The following is a 21,378-nucleotide window of genomic DNA, read 5'->3' as shown; positions in this document are numbered from 1 at the left end:
TCTAAAGCAGCTTTGTTTATCAGCTTTCTCTGATGGAATCTCTCTGTGTTTTTGGAACTGCAATTTTCATTGTTGTATCCCATGCATTTTGGTATATTATTATTTGACAATTAACTGCAGTCTGTAATTGTTTTTGTTTTTTGATTGTTCAATCACACGGTGTCCTCAAATGCTTCCTAGGCCCAGAGACTAATCCGTGCTCGGGGGATCTTGTCAAAACGCTTCCTCCCTCCTGGCCACCAAGAATATATTGGGATTTAACTCCAATAAGCGTCGGCGGGATTCGAACCCGGGTATGGGGGTTCCACATCTGGAGGCTCTTACCAACTCGACCACCTGTGGTGGTTTGTAATTGTTTTGTTATTGTGATTTATAACTGCAGGCTACACAATCTTGACGAGAAAACTGTGTTATATGATTGCGAGTTCAGGACCACTGGTCAAAAGTAGCATGAAAAAGATGAGCAACAGATCTAAATGAAAGCAGTTAGCTAGCTCTAGCTGAATCCCCACAATAATAAATCTATCTTTCATTTAATGAGCATTACTCAGAAGTGCAAGTAGCTAGCTAGGAGAAATAAGAGTCTACTCTCTTTGCTACGAAGAAAATCACAACATGTCACTTAATGGTTGAACGTTAGGTTGAGAACTCCTCCAACTCAGGTTCAATTAACGAAATTGTTATTTGTGATCAGGAATAGGAAGCGTTCTGATAAGACCTCTCGACTATGGATTAGTCATTGGTTGAAAGCTTTTGGAATACTACAGGACTAGCTCGGTCAAAAAAATTGATGCTCATTAGTCATTATCATTAAACTTACAAATACTTGCAAATAAAATAATACAAATTTGGATGCTCTGATATAAAAAGGAATTCGGTCGGTCTTTTACAAAGATAATCGATCTCATCAAGTTGTCATTACTTAACTCAGTAATGTAATATTGCGATGACTCCTGTTTCTTCTCTCCCAGCTCTAAGTCTTGTTTTAAATTACTTAACTCAGCAATGCTCTCATCAACTGATTCACACTAGGATGAACATTAATAATAATGACAGTTATGAAAGAGGGATAAGGCTTATTACTGATAAAAAGACAAAAACATTGCAACAAATCAAGGAAAAGTTAAGACTGAAAAGATTCTACCCCAGATGGCCGGATGTAACTTGCAAGTTTCAACCTGCATTGGGCACGCTCGAAGTGACTAGATGATAGATGAAAGCATATAACGTGCACGGTGCACCTAACTACCTAAGGCAAGTGAATATTGATCACATTTTTTTTTTTTCATTTTAATCACTACCTTTGCTAACAAATACCATGTCCATAGGCAAGTACAAGATCTTACATGTATAAATTTTAATATACATGTATTTGTTAAGAGCTTAGATGTATGTTTAGGTTTTTGTGCGATTAATTTTTGCTTTATACCGATCTTAAATTAATTATTTAAGAAATTACTTAATAAATGAATTAGTAAGAAAATAGCTTATATCAAAAAATTAATAATTTGACAACTGTTGTAGGAAAACTGAAATTGGGAGAGAATTGAGTCGTCCTTTTATTGATAATAGGGACCTCTTTATATAGAGGATTACAAGACATAGAATCAGAGTTGTACAAGGAAAGATAATCGTACAATTAATCGGATATCTCCAAGAATATCTCTAATTCTAAACCCTATTACAACTAGATCAAGTAACCTAGAGTTTGGGCCAGACACATATTCTGGATTTACTTGAACACTCCCCCTTGTGTCGCCCAAACGTGGTGCTCCTCTCGTTGCCTCATTAAAAACCTTGCCGAGTAACAAAAACTCAGTGGGACAAAAATAACCGCGGTCGAAGGGGAAAAAGAGCACAACACACCCTTCACGTTTTGAGACCATACATGTAGACACCTCCCCCTGATGTCTGCATCTCCCCCTGATGACTACGGTCATGGGGGTTCGGATAACTTCCGCAAAACGATGCTACCAACATGTTTCTCGAAAAAGTGGAATTTAGGCAATGACTTAGTGAGCAAGCCTGCCACACTGTCCTCAAATTGAACCTAGTTCACTTTGATCTTGAGGAGAGTCTGTTGTTGCTTATTATCCTTGGTGTTGTCGCTTTCGATGTAGCCTTGCTTCAAGTAGCATTATCCTATATGCTCGTAAGCTCATCTGTGGTAGACTTCAAACCACAATTGTTCGAACATGCGTAATTAAGGATCCAATCCATATACATTCATGAACCACTTCGTGAAGAGCAATAATCTCTGCATTGTTCGAAGATATAGCGACTAGGGTCTATTCTGTTGACCTTCAAGATATCACGGTCTTTACCCATGGTGAACACTTAACCAGTTTGGGAATGACCTTTGTGTGGGTCAGAGAAATACCCAATATCAGCAAAATCTTCCAAAACACATGTCGTTTTGGGATGGGGATAGAGGACGCAGACCAGTGTTGGCGGCGTTCCTGGTGTGTGATGGGTCCGAATCCATCATCTCTTTATAGGGATAAAACAAGCCCATATCAGTCGTACATCTCTAGTATCGAAATATATCTTTTACACCAATCCAATGGCGTCGCGTTGGCGCAGAGCTATACCTTAGCTAACAAGTTCACTGCAAATGAGATGTCCGGTCTTGTGCATTGAGTTAAGTACAATAATGCGCCTATTGTACTCAAGTAAGGCACTCTTGCCTCTAACACATCTTCGTCATCATCCTTTGAACGAAGAAAATCTTTTTTAAGATCAAGACTATGGACGATCATGGGGGTACTTGAAGGCTTGACCTTGTCAAAATGCCTAAGCATCTATCAACATGATGCTCAAGTTCCAAACCGAGACATAATCGTCTTCTCCCAAAATCCTTCATCTCAAACTCGGATTTCAAGTGTTCGGCGGTTTCCCTTAACTCTTTAAGAGCTTCCAATGGAGATCATGTCCAACATGAACCGCGATAGAATCTGAAACTTGTTATGAAAACGCGCGGGTATATCCCTTCCCAATCAAGTAGTCACTTTATTGAGCGTTTCAATCTTATTGTAAACGCGCTCCGTGGTCTAGAGCCACTTGACTTGGGTAAATGAAGTTCACCATGAACTTTCATGTATATTCCGTATCTAAATCCCCAAAAAGATACGTAGTGACCACATTCGTAAGCTGCATGATCAGTTATTTGGAAACTACCAAACTGACAGGGTAGTGGAGTGCAGTGACATCCATTACGAGAGAATATGTCTCATCGTAGTCGATTCCAGGGTGTTTTGTGAGAAGCCTTGCGCCATAAGGCGAGATTGCCATATCTTTTTCTCATCACGCTTTCTAACGAAGACCCATTAGTTAATAGGTTTTATGTTAGGAGGTGTTGGCATCACTGGCTCAAAAACCTTCATCTTCATTAGAGAATCCAACTTAACCTGGATCGCATCTTTCCATTTAGGCCAAATTTCTCTATGTTGGCATTCATTCATCAACGGAGCGTGGTTTGATATCATCTGACTCAACAAACTCATGCGCAACTACATCATCAATTATGATAGAGTTTCTATCCCACGTCTCATGTACACTAGTGTAATTTTCAAATAGCTCTATATTCTCAGGAATAGGTTCTGACGTTGAGGCGTCCCCCAACAATAACCATAACCCAGAAGATTTTCATGAGATGAATTTTAAGTGTCGATGATCCAAGAATTATGTTGTGCCAAAACATCCTTCGAACCCACGGGCCTCCCACGCATCCTAGCTGGGGCCATGGCCTGTAACGCCAGAGTGCCACTCTCTTTGGCGTTGGCGCCATGCCTACCTCCGTGTAGGGTGACGCTACGTCCTCTTGTAGGAACGTACTTCCTTGCAGGCATATTTGCAGCAGATGTGTGATCTCGTCACTTTAGTAGGGATCGAGATGAGACATAGTGGGGACAGGCCACGACAATTCCTGTCGTTCCTGCTGAACATATGTGTTCTTATCTCCCCCTAACGACGGGAAGACTATCTCATCAAAGTGACATCTGCAAATCTAGCGGAAAGGAGATCGCCTTGCAAGGGCATTAAGTGGCGGACGATTGTTGGAGTCTCAAATCCAACGTAGTTGCCCATTCGTCTGTAAGGATCCATCATAGAGCGCTGTGGCGGCGCAATTGGCACATAAATGGCACACTCAAAGATGCGTAAGTACGATACTTGTACCCAGTCACTAGCTGTAACGCAAAGGTAGATTGAGTGACGGTGGGTCGTAGACGAATTAGCATAGCTGCATTCGATATTGCGTCACCCCAAACGGATATAAGGAGATTGGTGCGCATTACCAATGTCCAGAATACCATCGTAGTCGTTTCCGTGAGACCATTTGGGTGTGTACATGGGAATATGATGTCCAACATCAGTCACATTGCAATAACCATCGAAAGTCTTCGATGTAAACTCTCTAGCATAGTCAAATCCAATTGACTAAATAGGATGATTCGGAGAGTGAGCCCGTTGTTATATGATATGTTCTAGGAGTGGAGCATAATCAACATTTACAAGTGGACAATGGCACAACACGTGACCAGCGTGTTTGCGTGTCAACCAACATCATAAGATATTTAAATGTCCGCGAGTTTGTTGAATCAGTCTATAGAATCCCCATGGGTTCTATGTAAGAACAAAATGAGTATTTTCATATCCTTTGCATAGGACGGTCTCAGTCCTAATTTCCCTAAGGAACGGGCTTTGTAAAACGAGCGAGAGGCCTTAGAATTAACCAATGAGGATTTTGGTTAGGGCTAAGCGTCTGAAACGCTATTTGAAGCAAAGTTGGTGATTGCAACATCACCTGGGGCGTCATCACCATGATGTACGCTATCCAAGGCGTCATGGATAAGGACTATGCTAGCCGTAGGCTGGTGGTGGACGGCGGCGGCTCCGGAGACAGCAGCAGCGGTCACACTTAGTCCAAGAATCAACTTTTGATTCATGCTTCGTTTCGCTCGAGAGAAAGGATGTCCATGTGAAGTCTTTAGTAGACGGATCATCATATCAGGACTAGGATGACCTATCCTGTCGTGACAAAGCCAATATGTGTCTAAATCCAAGAGATCTTCTCTCATAACTTTGTTGGATTTAATAGCTCGAATAGTGACATAGAGTCCACTAGAGAGACACATAAACTTCTCTAAGATGTGCCTTTGTTCGCAATCGTTAGAGGTATTGCAAAGGAACGCATTTCCGTTCTCTACTTGCGTTTTCGCATGGAATCCGTTGGCTATTCAAAGGTGCGATTTGCCCTAGGAGCGTAGAGAGTTTCTGTGACAGTAATCAAGGTGCCATTTGGCAAGGGGAACTTGGGCTATTCCATGTCCTTGAATTATTACTGATGGCCTAGCCATCGTAGTCACAAAGTCATATGCTCAGAATCAAAATGGAGTCATAATGAAAAGAACTCAAAATTTTATTCATAAGCCAACGGAGTTACATCATTGTCTCTTTGACCAAAGAAAATCTAATCCAAAATGCTAGCTAATGCAAAACAATGGTAGTCGTCTAACTTCTTTCGGTAATTCCAAAATAAATGTGACCAGGTGAGTAGAGAGATGTCGGTGGAGCAAGGCTCGCTTAAGTACCACTAATCTCAGAACCTTCCTAGACATCACACTTACTTTGGGTGAGCCTACTTTGAAGAAAGACTAAACCATTGGCATTTACTACAAAAATATATGGCAATTGCCTATTACATCTCTTGGAAAAATAAAGACTTAAACAGAATTGACGATCTATTGATCCAACCAGATTTGTAGTCTTCAACCCTTTACTCTAGATCATCTTCTTGATCTTCTTGTTCCACATAGTGAGCTTCTCTTGCTTCACAATATGCTTTGTAGGCGGTGACAATTTCTTCACGAGCTCTACAAATGTGTGCCCAATGACCGGATACTCCACATCGAGAACATACATCTCTTTGCTCAGACTCTATTGATTGAGGCGCTTTGAAAGCGTCATTTAGATGGCTCTTAGCGTTGGTGTCGCCACCAACATGGCTAGAGGCGTTGCCTTCCTCTCTCTTTCCACGTTGACCTCTTTGGTTCCGTGTTCGCCTATTTTGGCGGTTACCTTCCCAAGTAGAGTGATTATATGGTCTAGAACGTCCAGAAGTATCCCTAAGGTTAGGGTTTCGCTCTTGGCGCCCTCTCTTAGGGGCACGACTATAATTGGACTCCGGAATATGCTCTGTTTCCACGGATCTCGAATTATAGTTCTTCACAAGGATGTTGTCATGCTTTTCAGCGACATTCATGGCTCCAATGAGCTCATGAAACCTTGAGATCCGTCCTGCAGTAACATCGATTCGATAGTTCTTAGCAACCATTAATGCAGAGACGGGGAAAGTAGAGAGAGTTTTCTCAATCAACATCGCATCTGTGATCTTTTTACCACAGAATTCCATTAAGGATTTAATGCGAAGTGCTTCCGAGTTGTAGTCAAGAACTGACTTGAAATCACAGAAGCGGAGGCTATGTCATCTCACTTCTAGGTCAAGAAGCAAGGAGTCACGGACGTTGCCAAATCTTTCTTCGAGTGAGACCCACAACCTTCTAGGGTCTTCTTCATTCATACACTCGTACTGGAGCGAATCATCCATATGACGAGTCATTAGGATGATGGCTTTCGCCTTATTTGCCTCTAAGGCTGCTCTATTTGCTTCCAAAGCTTGAGCTTACTCAACAGTTAACACGTCCTGACTAGGCTCGAGAATCGTATCCAGGATTCCATCGGCCTTGAGATGCTGGCGGACATCACGAACCCACCTATGATATTCAGAGCCAGTTGTTCCCAATGGAGCAAAGTCCAATTTGTTCAGGTTACTCATCCTGAAAGAGAACAAGAAATTAGGGTTAGTTTCGGAGCAAAAAAGGCTACCACGAAAACAAATAAAATTTCTGAGCGTAGTCACTTCCAAGAAATTAGGAATTTCCGAGCGTAGTCGCTTCCAAGAAATTCGATTCCAAGAGGGGTTGGATTAGATTGAAACAATGATGTTTGCGGTCGATCGTTTTATCCCAACAAACTCTAAGTTTGGAGGACTCTACAAGCTCCAAGCTTGGAGTGAGCACGAACCCCCACAGTTCGGCTTAATTTTGTCTCCCCTATGAAAAAGAAAGGGGGGTAGAAGAAGGGAGGTTGCAAGTCTCCGAGAAAAGAAGAGAAAAAGAGGAAAAACTCAAAAACGGGAACTTATAGTAAAACATACCTCTTAGGATTGCAGAACGTATTTGGTCCTTGTCGTAGGATTGGAGACGAGCTTCAGTCCTAGTGCAAGCAAGCAGACTTGTAGGATTGCAGCGTGGTCGCGGGGGCCGCTTGGTCGCGAGGGGAAGGATAACGTTCAAGAGGGCAGCGAGCGAGCGTGCGGTTGCCGGTGCAGCAGATGCAGGGTGCGCTCGCGGGGAGCAGCGAGCGCAGGGGCGCGTAGGAGCTGCGGGGGCAGCGAGCGAGCGTAGGGCTGCGAGGGTAGCAGGTGCGGTAGCTGCTGCGGGGCCGCTGCGGGCGGTAGTTGCTAGGGTTTTGAAGGCTACGATTTAGGGTTTCAGGGTTAGGGCTTCGTGCTGATAACGTGTTGTAGGAAAACTGAAATTGGGAAAGAATTGAGTCATCCTTTCATTGATAATATGGACCTCTTTATATAGAGGATTACAAGACATAGAATCAGAGTTGTACAAGGAAAGATAATCGTACAATTAATCGGATATCTCCAAGAATATCTCTAATTCTAAACCCTATTACAACTAGATCAAGTAACCTAGAGTTTGGGCCAGACACATATTCTGGATTTACTTGAACAACAACAAATTTTTTTTTTTGAAAGGATTTGACAACAAATTATTAAAATTAGTCAAATCGAGACAATTTGTACGAACTAAAAGTTACAACTGTATATTGTTTAAGTACACCAAGTTAGACAATGTTTATTTATTTAAGTTTCAAATCAAGCGCACAATGGTCGAGCAAAGAACAGCAACAATAAGATGAGATTGCACACACATGAGTAAAAGTCCTTATCTTCGTTAGGTTACATTGTACATTTTCATTAATTAAAACTGTAAACTTCAAAAATTTATTGAGTTGATTTCAGCGACCTAAACATATGATATATCATCACCTATATAATTTGCTAAACAAATTCTTAATTCTGGCAGTACATGCGTGCAGGACAATACTAGTGGTAGTGTAGTAAAAAATTTGAACTTATGAAGTAGTCGAACAATACGTGAAGACACAACCCCACATGGCCAAATTATTCAAATAGGCAATATTATTTCACTTCATGCAATTGCAAAATTCAAAAATAAACAATAGGAACTAAGAAAATGAAAAAAGAAAATAGTTGACAGACCGACAATGACTAAGGGGCACATTCCATGAACGGAGCCAAGAGCTACACTCTTCACTCCAGTCTTTAAATACAAACCAACCAATCCTCCATTTCCAACTCGCTCCCACACACCCAAAAATGGCCACAATCAAAGAGTTTCTGGCCAAAGTGTCCCGATCCAAAAAGCACAAGAAACTCTTCTTGGCTCTCATAGCCACGGTTCTACTAGTCGCCGCAGTTATCGGCATAGTCACCGGAGTTAAAAACAAAAACTCCAACTCCGACAACGAGTCCCTCTCCGCCGCTCACGCCATTGTCAAATCCTCGTGCAGCTCCACCCTCTACCCCGAGCTCTGCTTGTCCACCCTCGCCACGTCAGCCGCCACCACAAACGTCACCAGCCTCAAAGACGTGATCGAGCTGTCGCTGAACATCACCATCACGGCGGTGGAGCACAACTTCTTCACCATCGAGAAGCTGATCAAGAAGCTCGTGAAGAGCCTCACGAAGCGCGAGAGGGCTGCCTTGCACGACTGCCTGGAGATGATTGACGAGACGCTCGATGAGCTCCACGAGGCGGTAAAGGATCTGTTTCAGTACCCGAGCAACAACAGGACTCTGACTGCTCACGCCGACGATCTCAAGACGTTGATAAGCTCCGCCATTACCAACCAGGAGACTTGTCTCGACGGGTTTTCTCACGCCGAAGCTGATAAAATAGTTCGGAAATCGTTGGAGAAGGGTCAGGTAACATTACTGCCTGAAATCTCAATATTTACGGTTACATTTTTAGTCAAGCTAGTGTTCACTTTTTCCCATGTTACATTTATGGTTAATGTTGTTCGACATTCATATCAAATGACTAAGAGCCGTTTGATTAGTGGTTCACTGAACTCAATGGTGGTCTGAAATCAGCATGGTTGGTGTTGAACATGGTAGAATAGTAGAAAGAATTATATATAGGGCAAGTGATCGAGATTAATTCAAACTACAAAAGACTTAATTCATTTCCTTCAGTAGTTTTAATTATGTCATACATTAGTTTGTTTGTTTCTACACTGTTAATATATTTGTTTCTATATTTTGGACCGACTTTTATAATTTTATTTACATTAATTTACTGTCCTTTTATGTTCAGAAATATGTAGAAAAGTTGTGTAGCAATGCACTGGCCATGATTAAAAACATGACTGATAACGACATTGCAAACGAGATGAAAGCCATGTCCTCGACGACTAACCGAAAGCTAAAGGAGGAACATTCAAACGGATGGCCGGAGTGGCTGTCTGCCGCAGATAGACATCTCTTGCAATCCTCTACTGTCACACCGAATGTGATCGTGGCAGCAGACGGAAGCGGAAATTACAAGACGGTTTCGGAAGCCGTCGCGGCTGCACCATCGAAGAGTAGCACCAGATACGTGATCAGAATCAAGGCCGGTGTGTATAGAGAGAATGTGGATGTACCAAAGGCCAAGACGAACATAATGTTCTTGGGCGATGGAAGGAAAACCACAATTATTACCGCCAGTAGAAATGTGGTCGATGGGGACACGACCTTCAATTCTGCCACAGTGGGTAAGTCCAATAACTTTACAATATTTTTCTTTGTCAAAACAAAAAAAACTTTACAATATATTTAGCTGACTTTTATTTACCACTTGTGTTTACTTTTGATGTTTTAAACTTCTTCAAGATATATTTGGATAATCATCGATGGTTCCTGTTGTGTGGGTTCCATGTATTCATATCCCCATGCGGCCATGCCTTTAGTTAGGGTAGGGTGCGCCAAGTTGGGGTGACAGTGTATTGGATAGGCCTCCATAAATCTGTCATAAGTAATACTGCAATTTTTTGCATCTCACAAATCTGGCACACCGTCGAAATTAATTCATTAGAACTTTGATAGGGTTTTGATCTTATATGCATTTTAGTCGAATTCTTAAAAATTTCGTTTCGATCTGACATAATCTCATAATTTTGTTTATTTCTAAGTTTGTATCCGTTATCTGCATTTCCCGGCTTTCTCTGTTAGTCTGTTCACTGCATTAAAATTTTTTGTATTATAGTGAATTTAAATCAAGGTTTTTGTATTTTTCTTTTGAATTTTGGTCTTGCATCAACATGTTCCTTGAGAAGTGCAGTTTTCTCATGAAAATTAGGTAACGTTTGCTAGACCATGTTTTTGTCGTGTCGCCCAATTCATCTGTCTCTGTTTCTGGACCACTGTGTACTTCGATTTGTTAAAATACATACGAACCTTGGTCCATCAAGTTGACTAGACAGAGCAGACCTCCAAAGTATCAATCCCAGGCTGCCAGAAAATTACATATATCTTTAAGTTGAACTTTCGTCCATGGCTTTGATTTCAATATACCAAAAACCAGCACATGGCCTTGGCTTTTATAAAAACCTATCGTTCTTTACTTCTTTTATACAACTTTTCTTTCTGATATTCATATCTTAAAAATTGCTAGTTTATTGGTGACCAGTCATCATCATCCGTTGCTTAAATTTCTGTATTCTTCTGCTTATTACTGTTACTGTACGATTCGTTTTCACTGCGGAGATCTCTGGAACTAAAGAGCTTTTCTTTAGCTAGCTGTATATTCAGATCGACTTCCAGTTATATATATGTCATTGTTATGTTGTCCTATACTTCTTAATTAGATTAATTAGCGGGGTCCAAAATCCAGATATATGTCATTATTTAAATGTGAAGTTGTCTCCTTGCGTCTATATCTAATTATCTATAGGCTGCATGAGTGTTGGTGGTGGTTTACAGCTCCACGTACCCTCTGGTCCTTTTTATTTTTTAAATTTTCATGCTTTATAACGACTTTAGTTTGTACCCACCGACTGGACTCTTTTATTTTGTGGCCAAAACTTTTACGGATAAGCTGCTGCTTTGACATGTCCCAGTAGGATGCTTCCTCTTCCACTGTCGTTTCATTGGTCGTGTTCCTTGTGCTACTTTCCTCCCGTTTGTTGTTTTGCCTCAATCATGGGACGTTTGTAACCCTAATTGAGATCCTAGTAATCACGGACACTCGGTGCTTTATTTTTGTTTGAAAGATTATGTTGGAGTCAGATCAGAATCTGTCTCTATCCGGTTTGCAATGGCAGGCAGCACAAGGCATGTTACACCTTGTGTCACCGCCTTTCTATTGTCTTCAAGTGACCTTCCAGTCTTCCTTGTGCATCTGGTGCTTGGAAACAAATGATTAATGATATTTATTCCAATTTTGAAATGTCGGTTCTGTATATATAGTGACCGAGACGCAACCATATTGTTAAAGCATGATCGAGCTAGGTTTCCCACATTCACGCTTAGGAATGTAGGGTTTAGATGTATCACAATTTTTTGATGATTGATGTATCACAATTTTGAATTGATAAATATGCATCGCAATTTTGAATTCATATAATTGAAAGGTCGAGAATCATATTATCTGAATAATGTGCATGTGTGTGGATTTATTATATCTTTTATCTCCTTTGTCTTTATACTATTAGACTTTTCTGCTTTCGGGTCTGTTGACTAGATTCTTTCATGGAGTTTGGTCCTATCAAACCTGTTTATAGCTGAGTCATAATGGATTATTTTTATGACTGTTGTCTTCATTTAAGCAGAACAATTATTAGCCATCTTCCTCCAAAAATTCTACTATGGACCAAGGTCCAGGTAGACCATTGGCAAAATGAGGGGCAAAATGGGGCATTTGGGTGCAAAAAATGCTGAGTATTTGCCTTGGTGCAGGTGGACCTTTGGGTGCAAAACTTCTAGAAGTTGCATTTGCACTCATGTCTAACCCATATTTGATAGATTCAGTTCAGGTCAAGCAACCCATTAACTACACTGGCTCACATTATTAGGTAGACAATAAACCCCACACCATATATACCTAGCCCCAAAATTAAATGGGACACATGGGTTCGATCATCTCTTCAAAATGTCACATACATTATCTATATCGACTTTGAAACCAGAGTGTACTGTCTGATATATTTTATAGGGTTCGAGAACATATCTATACTATTATTAAGATAATAGGCTTTATTAGTCAAAACTGAAAATTTTGATAGATTTAACCCTCAAAGATTAAAAAATTTTGAGAATAAATTAAATTACAAGGATAAATAGGACAATTATAAAATAGATTTTTATTAAGAAATTTTTTTAAAAAATGATTCCACAACCCCCACTTTTTTCTCCCACTATTTTCTCTCTTCAATAACTACCACTGAATCTATTTCTTATGCAATAACTACCCTTTTTTTTTTTTTTTTTTTTTTTTTAACAACGCAATTTTTTTCATACACATGTAGAACATGTGATATACTATACACTAGATTGTTTTACAACGTTTTTATACGATGTATATATACTTCTCAAGCTCTAACGTATTAATATGTATGGCTGCAGCGGCGGTTGGTGCGGGATTCTTAGCAAAAGAAGTCACCTTCCAGAACTCAGCCGGTCCCTCAAAACACCAAGCAGTTGCTCTTCGTGTTGGTTCCGATCTCTCGGCCTTCTACCGCTGCGATATTATTGCGTACCAAGACTCCCTCTACGTCCACTCGAACCGTCAGTTCTTCGAGGGCTGCTTTGTGGCGGGTACTGTCGATTTCATCTTCGGCAATGCTGCAGTCGTGTTACAAAACTGCGATATCCATGCCCGAAAGCCCAATTCGGGCCAAAAGAACATGCTTACAGCCCAAGGGAGAACTGATCCCAACCAGAACACCGGCATTGTGATCCAAAAATCAAGGATTGGTGCCACTTCTGACTTGGAAGCCGAGAAGGGTAGCTTCAAAACGTATCTTGGGAGGCCATGGAAGGAGTACTCGAGGACTGTGATTATGCAATCAGCCATTAGTGATATCATAGACCCTGCAGGGTGGTACGAGTGGAGTGGGACTTTTGCCCTAGACACATTGTTCTATGCCGAGTATGCTAACACTGGAGCTGGTGCTGCAACTACGAACAGGGTGACATGGAAGGGGTACAAGGTGATAACAAGTGCCACTGAGGCTCAGGCTTACACACCAGGGAATTTTATTGCTGGTGGAAGTTGGTTGAGTGCTACTGGTTTTCCATTTACTCTTGGTCTGTAGAATGTAGATGAGTAGTAATTCTTGTAATTCGTTATTGTAGCTCTGGTGTGGTGGGGTGAGTGTGTTGTTCCAGCCTTGATTGCAGTATCAATGAAGATACTGCTCTCTGTTGGTTACGTTAACGAATAAGAGCAGCTTGTTTTTCTTTTTGCCAAGGGAATAAGCTTGTTTAAAGAGTGCTTAAAGTGCCCAAATTAAAGGCTTTCACTAATCAAAAGTATGATGGAGTAGTGTTTGATTTAATTGTATTCCTGGCCTCAACTATATTGGAAGAAGTCTCAACTACCTCCCTTTTGATATGGTTTGCTAAAGAAAAAGGAGATAATCACATAATAAGCTTTATATATAATTGTTGGCTCTTCTGCCTTCTTAAAGAAATCCAAATTGTCACATCCTTCGTATACATTCCCGAAGGCACAAACATATCTACTATCAAAGGCCATGAACTTTTTCTTGACATGAAGTGATGAAGCTGATGTTAGACTCAAGAGGCGGAAAGAATGAAACTATCAACTTGGAGTCCAAATAAACCAGTGGGCTATATGCAGTGACATAACATCGTGCTTTATTATGGGCTGGACTTCTGTTACAGTGCGTTGATTCCATCCTCCTGTCTTACAGTCTGCTTAGCTTTACTACCTACAGATGTTGGAGGATTCTATTTTCCTATTGGCTTTTTGTGGGGTGAAGCATCTTTACATTCTGTGTAGCTTTGGAGTCAAAGTAGTCTGGTTGGTCTTTCCTTTCAGTTGAAGAGAACAAAGTTGGCAAATTCAAGTTGTACATCTGATCAAGGCTCGTTTGGTGGAAGGTCTGCTCTGACTCATTGCCATCCATCTACTCGTGGAGCAATAGATGGCAATGGCCCAATGTCAATTTCACTACCAACAGGCCATTTACAACTCTTTAATTTACGTTATTCGACATATAGTGTGTCAAATATCTAATTATCAAGATGAACACTATGATAGTAAAATAAAATAATCGCTTTCAACCTCTTGAGTTTAATCTCATTCTTTAAAATTTTTATGAATAATTATCGAATGTACATGAAAATTCAAGACCTTATTTGTAGAACGGCTCATATTGTGTGAAATAAAACAGTGCCACAAGAGTGTCATTTCATATTAATTTGTTCATATAACATACCCACCAATCTAAGTGATCATCTTTTTTCCAACATCCGACTTCAAAGTTTTTTTGTAAAAGTTGTTATTCTTTTACTAACCAATATCAACAATTACCGACCACAAAAAAAGTTGCAAAATTGGATAAAAATCGGTTAAAATAGGATCACTTTTTACTCAAAATAGAATCTCAATCTCTTTTATGTTGTCGTGCCCAGAATCTTAATCCTGGTTACCAGAAAAAAGGTTCAAAGTATGCTTATAATCAAATATTAAGTACAGCTATTATGATTATAATAGTGTATGAGTTCGATGCTTCTTTGGTCAAATGTATAGTGTATTATATATATAGTACTTACTGTTCTATGTATGCTGCTGCTTCCTATCTGCAAACTAAGTCTTTCTTTCTTAGTGTCTTAGCTTTCAGCCATCTTCTTGTACTTCGCTTTTTGGCCGTTATGTATTATCCTTTTTCTCGTACATTAGAAAATGATCAAAATTATGAAGACGCATTTAATTAGGTTTCTTTTCATTTCTTGCAAAGAAAAAGACTTAAAATCCAAGAGAATTTGGGGCCCCTATTGGCGCAATTGCCGGCTTCATATAATGAGCTTCATTCACATCAGCACATGGTATTGCCGTATATTAGTAAGATGCCGCTCTTTGCTAAAAAAAATCAAATAATTTGATTAGTGTTCATATGTGTTTGTGAATTTATACCATGTTTGATTGTTTATATATATATATAAACTTGCTGACGGAGGTCCGTTCCTTTGCTAAGGAACGGATTTCCATTTTTTCATTACTTTTCAATCACATATTCATATCTTATCCGTTCAGTTTTTAGGTTCTAATGTATAGATCACTTCTGCAAATTTTCAGCCAAATTGATGATCGTTAAGGCATCCAAAACTACAATTTACACGAACGGACCGAATCTGTAGAACCGGAACCGTTCGTGTTTATAATGGTAAATTACAGTTTTGGATGCCTTAACGATCATCAAATTGACTGAAAATTTGCAGAAGTGATCTATACATTATGACCTAAAAACAGAACGGTTAAAATGTGAAAATGTGATCGAAAAGTGGGTCAAATATGGAAATCCGTTCCTGAGACGGACTCTGTGTGTGTGTGTGTATATATATATATATAATCTTGCTCAGGTGCGGATATCCGTACCTAAGCAAAAGGTACGGATTTCCTGTTTTTATCCAGTTTTTTTTATCACACATTTACATCTTAACCGTTCAGTTTTTAGGTTCTAATGTATAGATCATCTCTACAAATTTTCAGCCAAATTGATGATCGTTAAGGCATCCAAAACTGCAATTTACAAGAACGAACCGAATCTGTCGAACCGGAACCGTTCGTGTTCATTGTATTATTGCTTCCTGATGTAAAAGTTTATGTTATTCGAAGAAATGCAAGCCCAAAATGAGGAATGCAACTAACTTTATGTTTTTACTTTCTTTTCTTTTTAGTCTAAATTGTTTTCAACTTCTTAACAAACTTCTTTCATATCATTTTATAGTATTGACTCACGATAAAATTCGATAACTTTAAAAATATCCTTAAAAATCGTTTATACAAAAAATTAACCCGATGTCAAGATCCTTAATATGTCCACATGAACTTTATTAAATAACTAGCCGTACTAAACTGATAACAAAAAGCATTTCTTTCTTCCATTAATCTATTGATTAGTCAAACAATATGCATTTTCAGTTTGGTTGACTGTAGTAGAAACGATCATTAAAGAGTGATCTTGAAGATACACGATCTTTATTGCAAAAATGCGTACATATTGCTCACTGAGAAGAACTGAAGAAGAGAAAAAACGTGGGTAGAAATGATTGAAAGGATGAGAAAGATACTACTATTCCTCAACCCTAAACACACATGTTCAACCTTAAACCTAAGAGCGCTCAACCTTAAACCTTAATAAACTACAATATATACATGCAAAGAAAAGAAGACCGAGTAGATAATCTTATTTTGTTATCGTAACAGTTCCATTTGGCAATCTAAGGGAAGATATGTATCCACATTGTTGCTTAAAAATGTCGAGCAAAGGATGCTCACTCTAATCTTTGACATGTTCATGAACTAGCTGGAAAATGATCATCGTCGATGAATAGAATAGAGAAAACCCATATTTAGTGGCACACCGGCTTCCCAATACCAATTATGAAATTCAAGAACGCAGCACAGAACTTCATCACCTAGCTCGTTGAAATAGTCCTGCACATACAGATACTACCTGTTCTGAAAACCCCCCATTTTTAACCCTTTTTTCTTTTTATGGATGGTTGTCCTACGTGAGAATGGAAGCAAAATACAATGGAAAATTAGGGTTCCACTCGTTTTGATTGGAGTCTTGGACGTGAGCAGAACAACTTGGTCTTTATTTATATATATGATTGGTCCGCAGAATGTTTCATGTGGTGGGGAGTTGACAGATATAAATGGGAATGGGACTTGATGCCGACCCTTTTCTGTTTTCTGTTTGTTTCATTATTTTTTCTGTGGTTTACTTAGCGTGTCCGAGTACCTCACTCTCTCCTTCCATTCTGCTAATCAGGACACAGCTTCTTCCTACTAAAATTGGATAAATGGTTTTGCAAACTTGGATCTCTATAAACATTGTGGTATTATACAGCTGGATCCATCTGCCCTTAAGCAAATAATCAATCCTTAAAAATTGGACGATAATCTTTTGAGATGAACCGTGATTATAGGCTTAAAATCTAGTTAATATGGTAAACCAATCAAGAAATGCTACATGTAACTCAAATGTGACAATGAGATGAGAAAAGATCAACAAATTATGGTATATATTTAGGGAAAATCTTCTATGCTTTGGAACCAAATGTGATACGAAGATCAATAGGAGGATCCTCCTTGAAAAACCCAATTAGGTGGGATATCTTTCCACTTGAGTCATATGCTGAAGATTATTTTGATTAATGAGCATCTAAAAGTTTGTAATAATGATTAATTTTACGGCTTAAATTTTATTTGAAAAAATGCTTTGGAGGTGAAATTATATATGGCAAGACTTTATACGAGTTAAAAAATTACCTCTTTAATTAGATTAACTTTAAAGTTTTTTTTGACTAGGTAGATAAAGTTAAAGTTAAAGTTAAAGTTTGATTAAGAGTTTTGAGTTTTGTAATTTTTCAAACACCGGATGGATTGGTAAAATCATAAAACAAATGTAAGAATTAACTTTGTAATCAGGATGGTCAGCCCATGTTATTAGGAAATGAGAAGCAATGACATTCCCACCTGTCTAATTGCAGCCTAGTTTAGCATCAAATAAATAAACAAACATCCATTGCCAAAGAAAAGAGTACATTTTCCCACTCAAAAAAGGTGCTGGGATTAATTATTATGCTCAGTAACAATGTCTTTTCACCAGTAATTGCATCACATCATATGGTTTATTTTAAGAAACAAAGGATCACGATCATGAAGTAAAACTATAATCAATCACCTTTATTAACATTCTTAATTTAGAAGCATCATAGAAATGAAGCGACGGCTTCCCGGGCCTCCTCCTCCTCACCACACCACTCTTTATAAAAAGCAACCCAAAAATCTTACTTCTCTCTCTCTCACCGCTACTAAACCCTCACACAACCCAAAACTAAACCCAGAAACCAAAACAAACCAAAAGCAAAATGAGTTCCTTTAAGGGCTACGGCAAAGTCGACGAGCTCGAAGAGCAAGCCTTCCGTCTCAAAACCCGCAAGCGCTTGCTCATCGTCACCGTCTCCGTCATTGTCCTCTTGGCCGTCATCATCGGCGCCGTCACCGGCACCGTCATCCACAACCGCAACAGCTCCTCTTCTCCGTCGCCGAACACGGAACCCGCCACCCAGTTGACTCCCTCCGCTTCCTTAAAAGCCGTCTGCGGCGTCACCCAGTACCCCAACTCGTGCTTCTCCAGCATCTCTTCTCTCAAAAACTCCAACACCACCGACCCGGAAGCGCTGTTCAAGCTGTCCCTGCATGTCGCCATTAACGAGGCCTCGAAGCTCAAAGACTTGCCTACAGCAATAAAGAGTAAGATCGGAAATGATACCAAACTCGAAAGCGCTATTAAGGTCTGCGAGACCGTCTTCGATGATGCTGTGGATAAGCTTAACGATTCGCTCTCTGCAATGGATGTCAGTTCCGGCGAGAAGCTGTTGTCCGAGGCGAAGATCAATGACCTGAAGACGTGGATCAGCGCCACCATGACTGACCAAGAGACCTGCCTGGACTCTCTTGAAGACATCAATTCGACTTATGTTCAGGTTTTCAGGGATGCTATGCAGAACTCCACAGAATACGCCAGCAACAGCCTGGCCATTGTGGCGAAAATTCTGGGGTTATTGTCCAATTTGAACATTCCGGTTCACCGGAGATTGCTCGGGTACGGAGGAGAAACATCCTCCGTACCCGAGTTCCCGGGCTGGGTCAGCCCGGGAGACAGGAGGCTGCTGCAGCAGCAGAACCTGACCGCGCACGTGATTGTGGCGAAGGATGGGACTGGGGATTTTAAGACCATTCAGGAGGCTGTGAATGCTGTGCCCACGAAGAACTTGAGCAGGTTTGTGATATATGTGAAGCAAGGGACGTACGAAGAAAATGTGAATATGGACAAGAGCAAATGGAATGTGATGATGTATGGAGATGGCAAGACCAAGACCATTGTTTCTGGGAATTTGAACTATGTGGATGGGACTGCAACTTTCAACACAGCCACTTTTGGTACATTTCTTGTTCAAAATTCAATCTTTTTTACTCATTAGTTTCTTTCCCAGTTTAGTTTGCCATTGCTTGAGTTTGAGTTTTTGTTTGATTAATTTGTTCATAATGTGTCACTATCACTTAGCTAGCTAAACTGTCTTCCAAAGTTTTCAAATTATTCATCTTTATTGGCCAACAGAGAAAAAGCGTTCATCTTTAGAACTGAGGGAGATCCCAATGTGATTGGGGTCAATTAGGAAACCAGAGCTGAACCAGAACAGCCTTTCTGCGTTTGTTGATAGTGGTAGTGTTAAATTGGGAACCAGGCACATGGTTTAGGCGTCACCATGTTAACATGATGTGCTACTCTCACCTAAAAAAATTCTCTATCTACCTCTTGTGTTGTTGGTCTTGTTGTTCTTCTTTATGGAAAAAATATCAAAGTTGCTTTCAATACTAATAAAATGGATCGGAAATCTGGGTGAGAGATACTGAGATGTGTGGACGGCGGATGCCCCCACCATGTGCTTGTCTGGTTTGAGTGGATTATATATTGCTTTGATGTTCATGTGGTGGTCCCTTTTGTTCCATTTATAATATGACTGATGCAAGTTAGCATATAGGCTTGACCAGAAATGCAAGTTTGGCCTGCGTAACCATGTGGTTTTTCTTCTGACTTTGTCCAAATGATAGTGATAAAACATGTACATGTCTGCACTGAAGTTGTGTAGCACATAACTCATTCTATGGGGGTGTTCTAGTGCTCCCGAGTGATGATACTCTGGAGCCGGGAACTGTTAAAGTAGTTCAAAACTAGGCACAGTGATATTGGTGAGGGAGTCATAAACCAAAGCAAGTTGCACTGCTTCAGGTTCTGTATGCAGTGTGATACTTGTTGGCTTGCACCATAGTCATCAAAGAAGACATTCCCACTTGGTTTATTTGCATATTTACAATTTAGGGAGACCCTTAAAGTAAATGTCAATTAATTAGGACAATGTGTTGGAATTTCTATCATTCATATTGAGAAACCATGTGAGTTGAAACTGTTGAGAACTTTTAGCATTCAAGCTTTGATATGAACTTTGTATGTATGAATTCTTACAATGAACATTTTGGATTACCAGCTGTTGCAGGAAGAGGGTTCATTGCGAAAGATATAGGGTTCATTAACACTGCTGGAGCTGCAAAGCACCAAGCGGTGGCATTCCGATCTGGTTCCGACCAATCTGTGTTCTGCAGATGCTCATTTGATGCATTCCAGGACACTCTCTATGCTCACTCAAATCGACAATTCTATCGTGATTGTGACATCACTGGCACCATTGACTTCATCTTTGGCAATGCAGCTGTGGTGTTCCAGAACTGTAACATCAAGCCGAGGCAACCAATGCCAAACCAGTTCAACACAATCACTGCTCAGGGAAAGAAGGACCCCAATCAAAACACTGGCATTTCAATCCAGAAGTGCACAATCTCTCCACTCGAAAGCAACATGACAGCTCTAACATTTCTTGGTAGACCTTGGAAGAACTTTTCCACCACGGTTTTCTTACAATCCAGTATTGGTTCGTTCTTGAACCCATCGGGGTGGACAGAATGGATTTCCAATGTTGATCCACCTAACACCATATTTTACGCAGAATACCAAAATAGTGGACCAGGATCGAGTGTGGATAAAAGGGTTACATGGGCTGGTTACAGGCCCTCTCTCACAGATACTGAAGCAGCCAAGTTCACAGTTGAGTCCTTCATCCAAGGTAATGAATGGTTGCCGCAGACTAATGTGAATTTTGAGACATCCCTGTGAGGCTGTGATCTAAGAAATCGGCAATGTGCACTCAATGTCCAGAAATTGAACTCCTTTAGAATGATTTAAACTTTAAATATATACCCTGTTTTTCAACATACAGCTTTTAGTTTTTAACAGTTTGACAGGATTGTGTTCGTGAATGCTCTGTTCTCGTTTACACTTTCCAATCTGTTTTGGAAAGTTAGTCATTCTTTTCATGACACTGAAAATACATGCAAAAGTTCCGATTAAGTATTGAGCAAA

The 21,378-nt window shown here is 40.0% G+C and overlaps 2 protein-coding genes across 2 annotated transcripts; both read left to right on the top strand.

Annotated features, from left to right (window-relative positions):
• Positions 1 to 8,432: 8,432 nt before the first annotated feature.
• LOC133725559 (pectinesterase) lies at positions 8,433 to 13,610 on the top strand. Its single transcript, XM_062152848.1, has 3 exons — positions 8,433 to 9,085; positions 9,477 to 9,915; positions 12,764 to 13,610. The coding sequence occupies exons 1-3, from the start codon at positions 8,477 to 8,479 to the stop codon at positions 13,453 to 13,455; spliced, it is 1,740 nt and encodes a 579-aa protein (XP_062008832.1). The 5' UTR covers positions 8,433 to 8,476; the 3' UTR covers positions 13,456 to 13,610.
• Positions 13,611 to 18,126: 4,516 nt separating this feature from the next.
• LOC133725558 (pectinesterase 3-like) lies at positions 18,127 to 21,378 on the top strand. The gene is made up of 2 exons (XM_062152847.1): positions 18,127 to 19,343; positions 20,450 to 21,378. The coding sequence occupies exons 1-2, from the start codon at positions 18,269 to 18,271 to the stop codon at positions 21,130 to 21,132; spliced, it is 1,758 nt and encodes a 585-aa protein (XP_062008831.1). The 5' UTR covers positions 18,127 to 18,268; the 3' UTR covers positions 21,133 to 21,378.

This window comes from Rosa rugosa, chromosome 1, assembly GCF_958449725.1.
Source record: "Rosa rugosa chromosome 1, drRosRugo1.1, whole genome shotgun sequence".
Taxonomy (NCBI): Eukaryota; Viridiplantae; Streptophyta; class Magnoliopsida; order Rosales; family Rosaceae; genus Rosa; species Rosa rugosa.
The sequence above is the reverse complement of the archived record's forward strand: the minus strand, read 5'-3'. Positions and strand labels throughout refer to the sequence as shown.

Excerpts from the sequence above, each read along its gene's own strand:
- LOC133725559 (XM_062152848.1), top strand. The coding sequence starts at position 8,477 with ATGGCCACAATCAAAGAGTTTCTGGCCAAAGTGTCCCGATCCAAAAAG. Across the intron at positions 9,086-9,476 it reads AATCGTTGGAGAAGGGTCAG|AAATATGTAGAAAAGTTGTG; the intron begins GTAACATTACTG and ends TTTTATGTTCAG. Across the intron at positions 9,916-12,763 it reads CTTCAATTCTGCCACAGTGG|CGGCGGTTGGTGCGGGATTC; the intron begins GTAAGTCCAATA and ends GTATGGCTGCAG.
- LOC133725558 (XM_062152847.1), top strand. The coding sequence starts at position 18,269 with ATGAGTTCCTTTAAGGGCTACGGCAAAGTCGACGAGCTCGAAGAGCAA. Across the intron at positions 19,344-20,449 it reads TTTCAACACAGCCACTTTTG|CTGTTGCAGGAAGAGGGTTC; the intron begins GTACATTTCTTG and ends TTGGATTACCAG.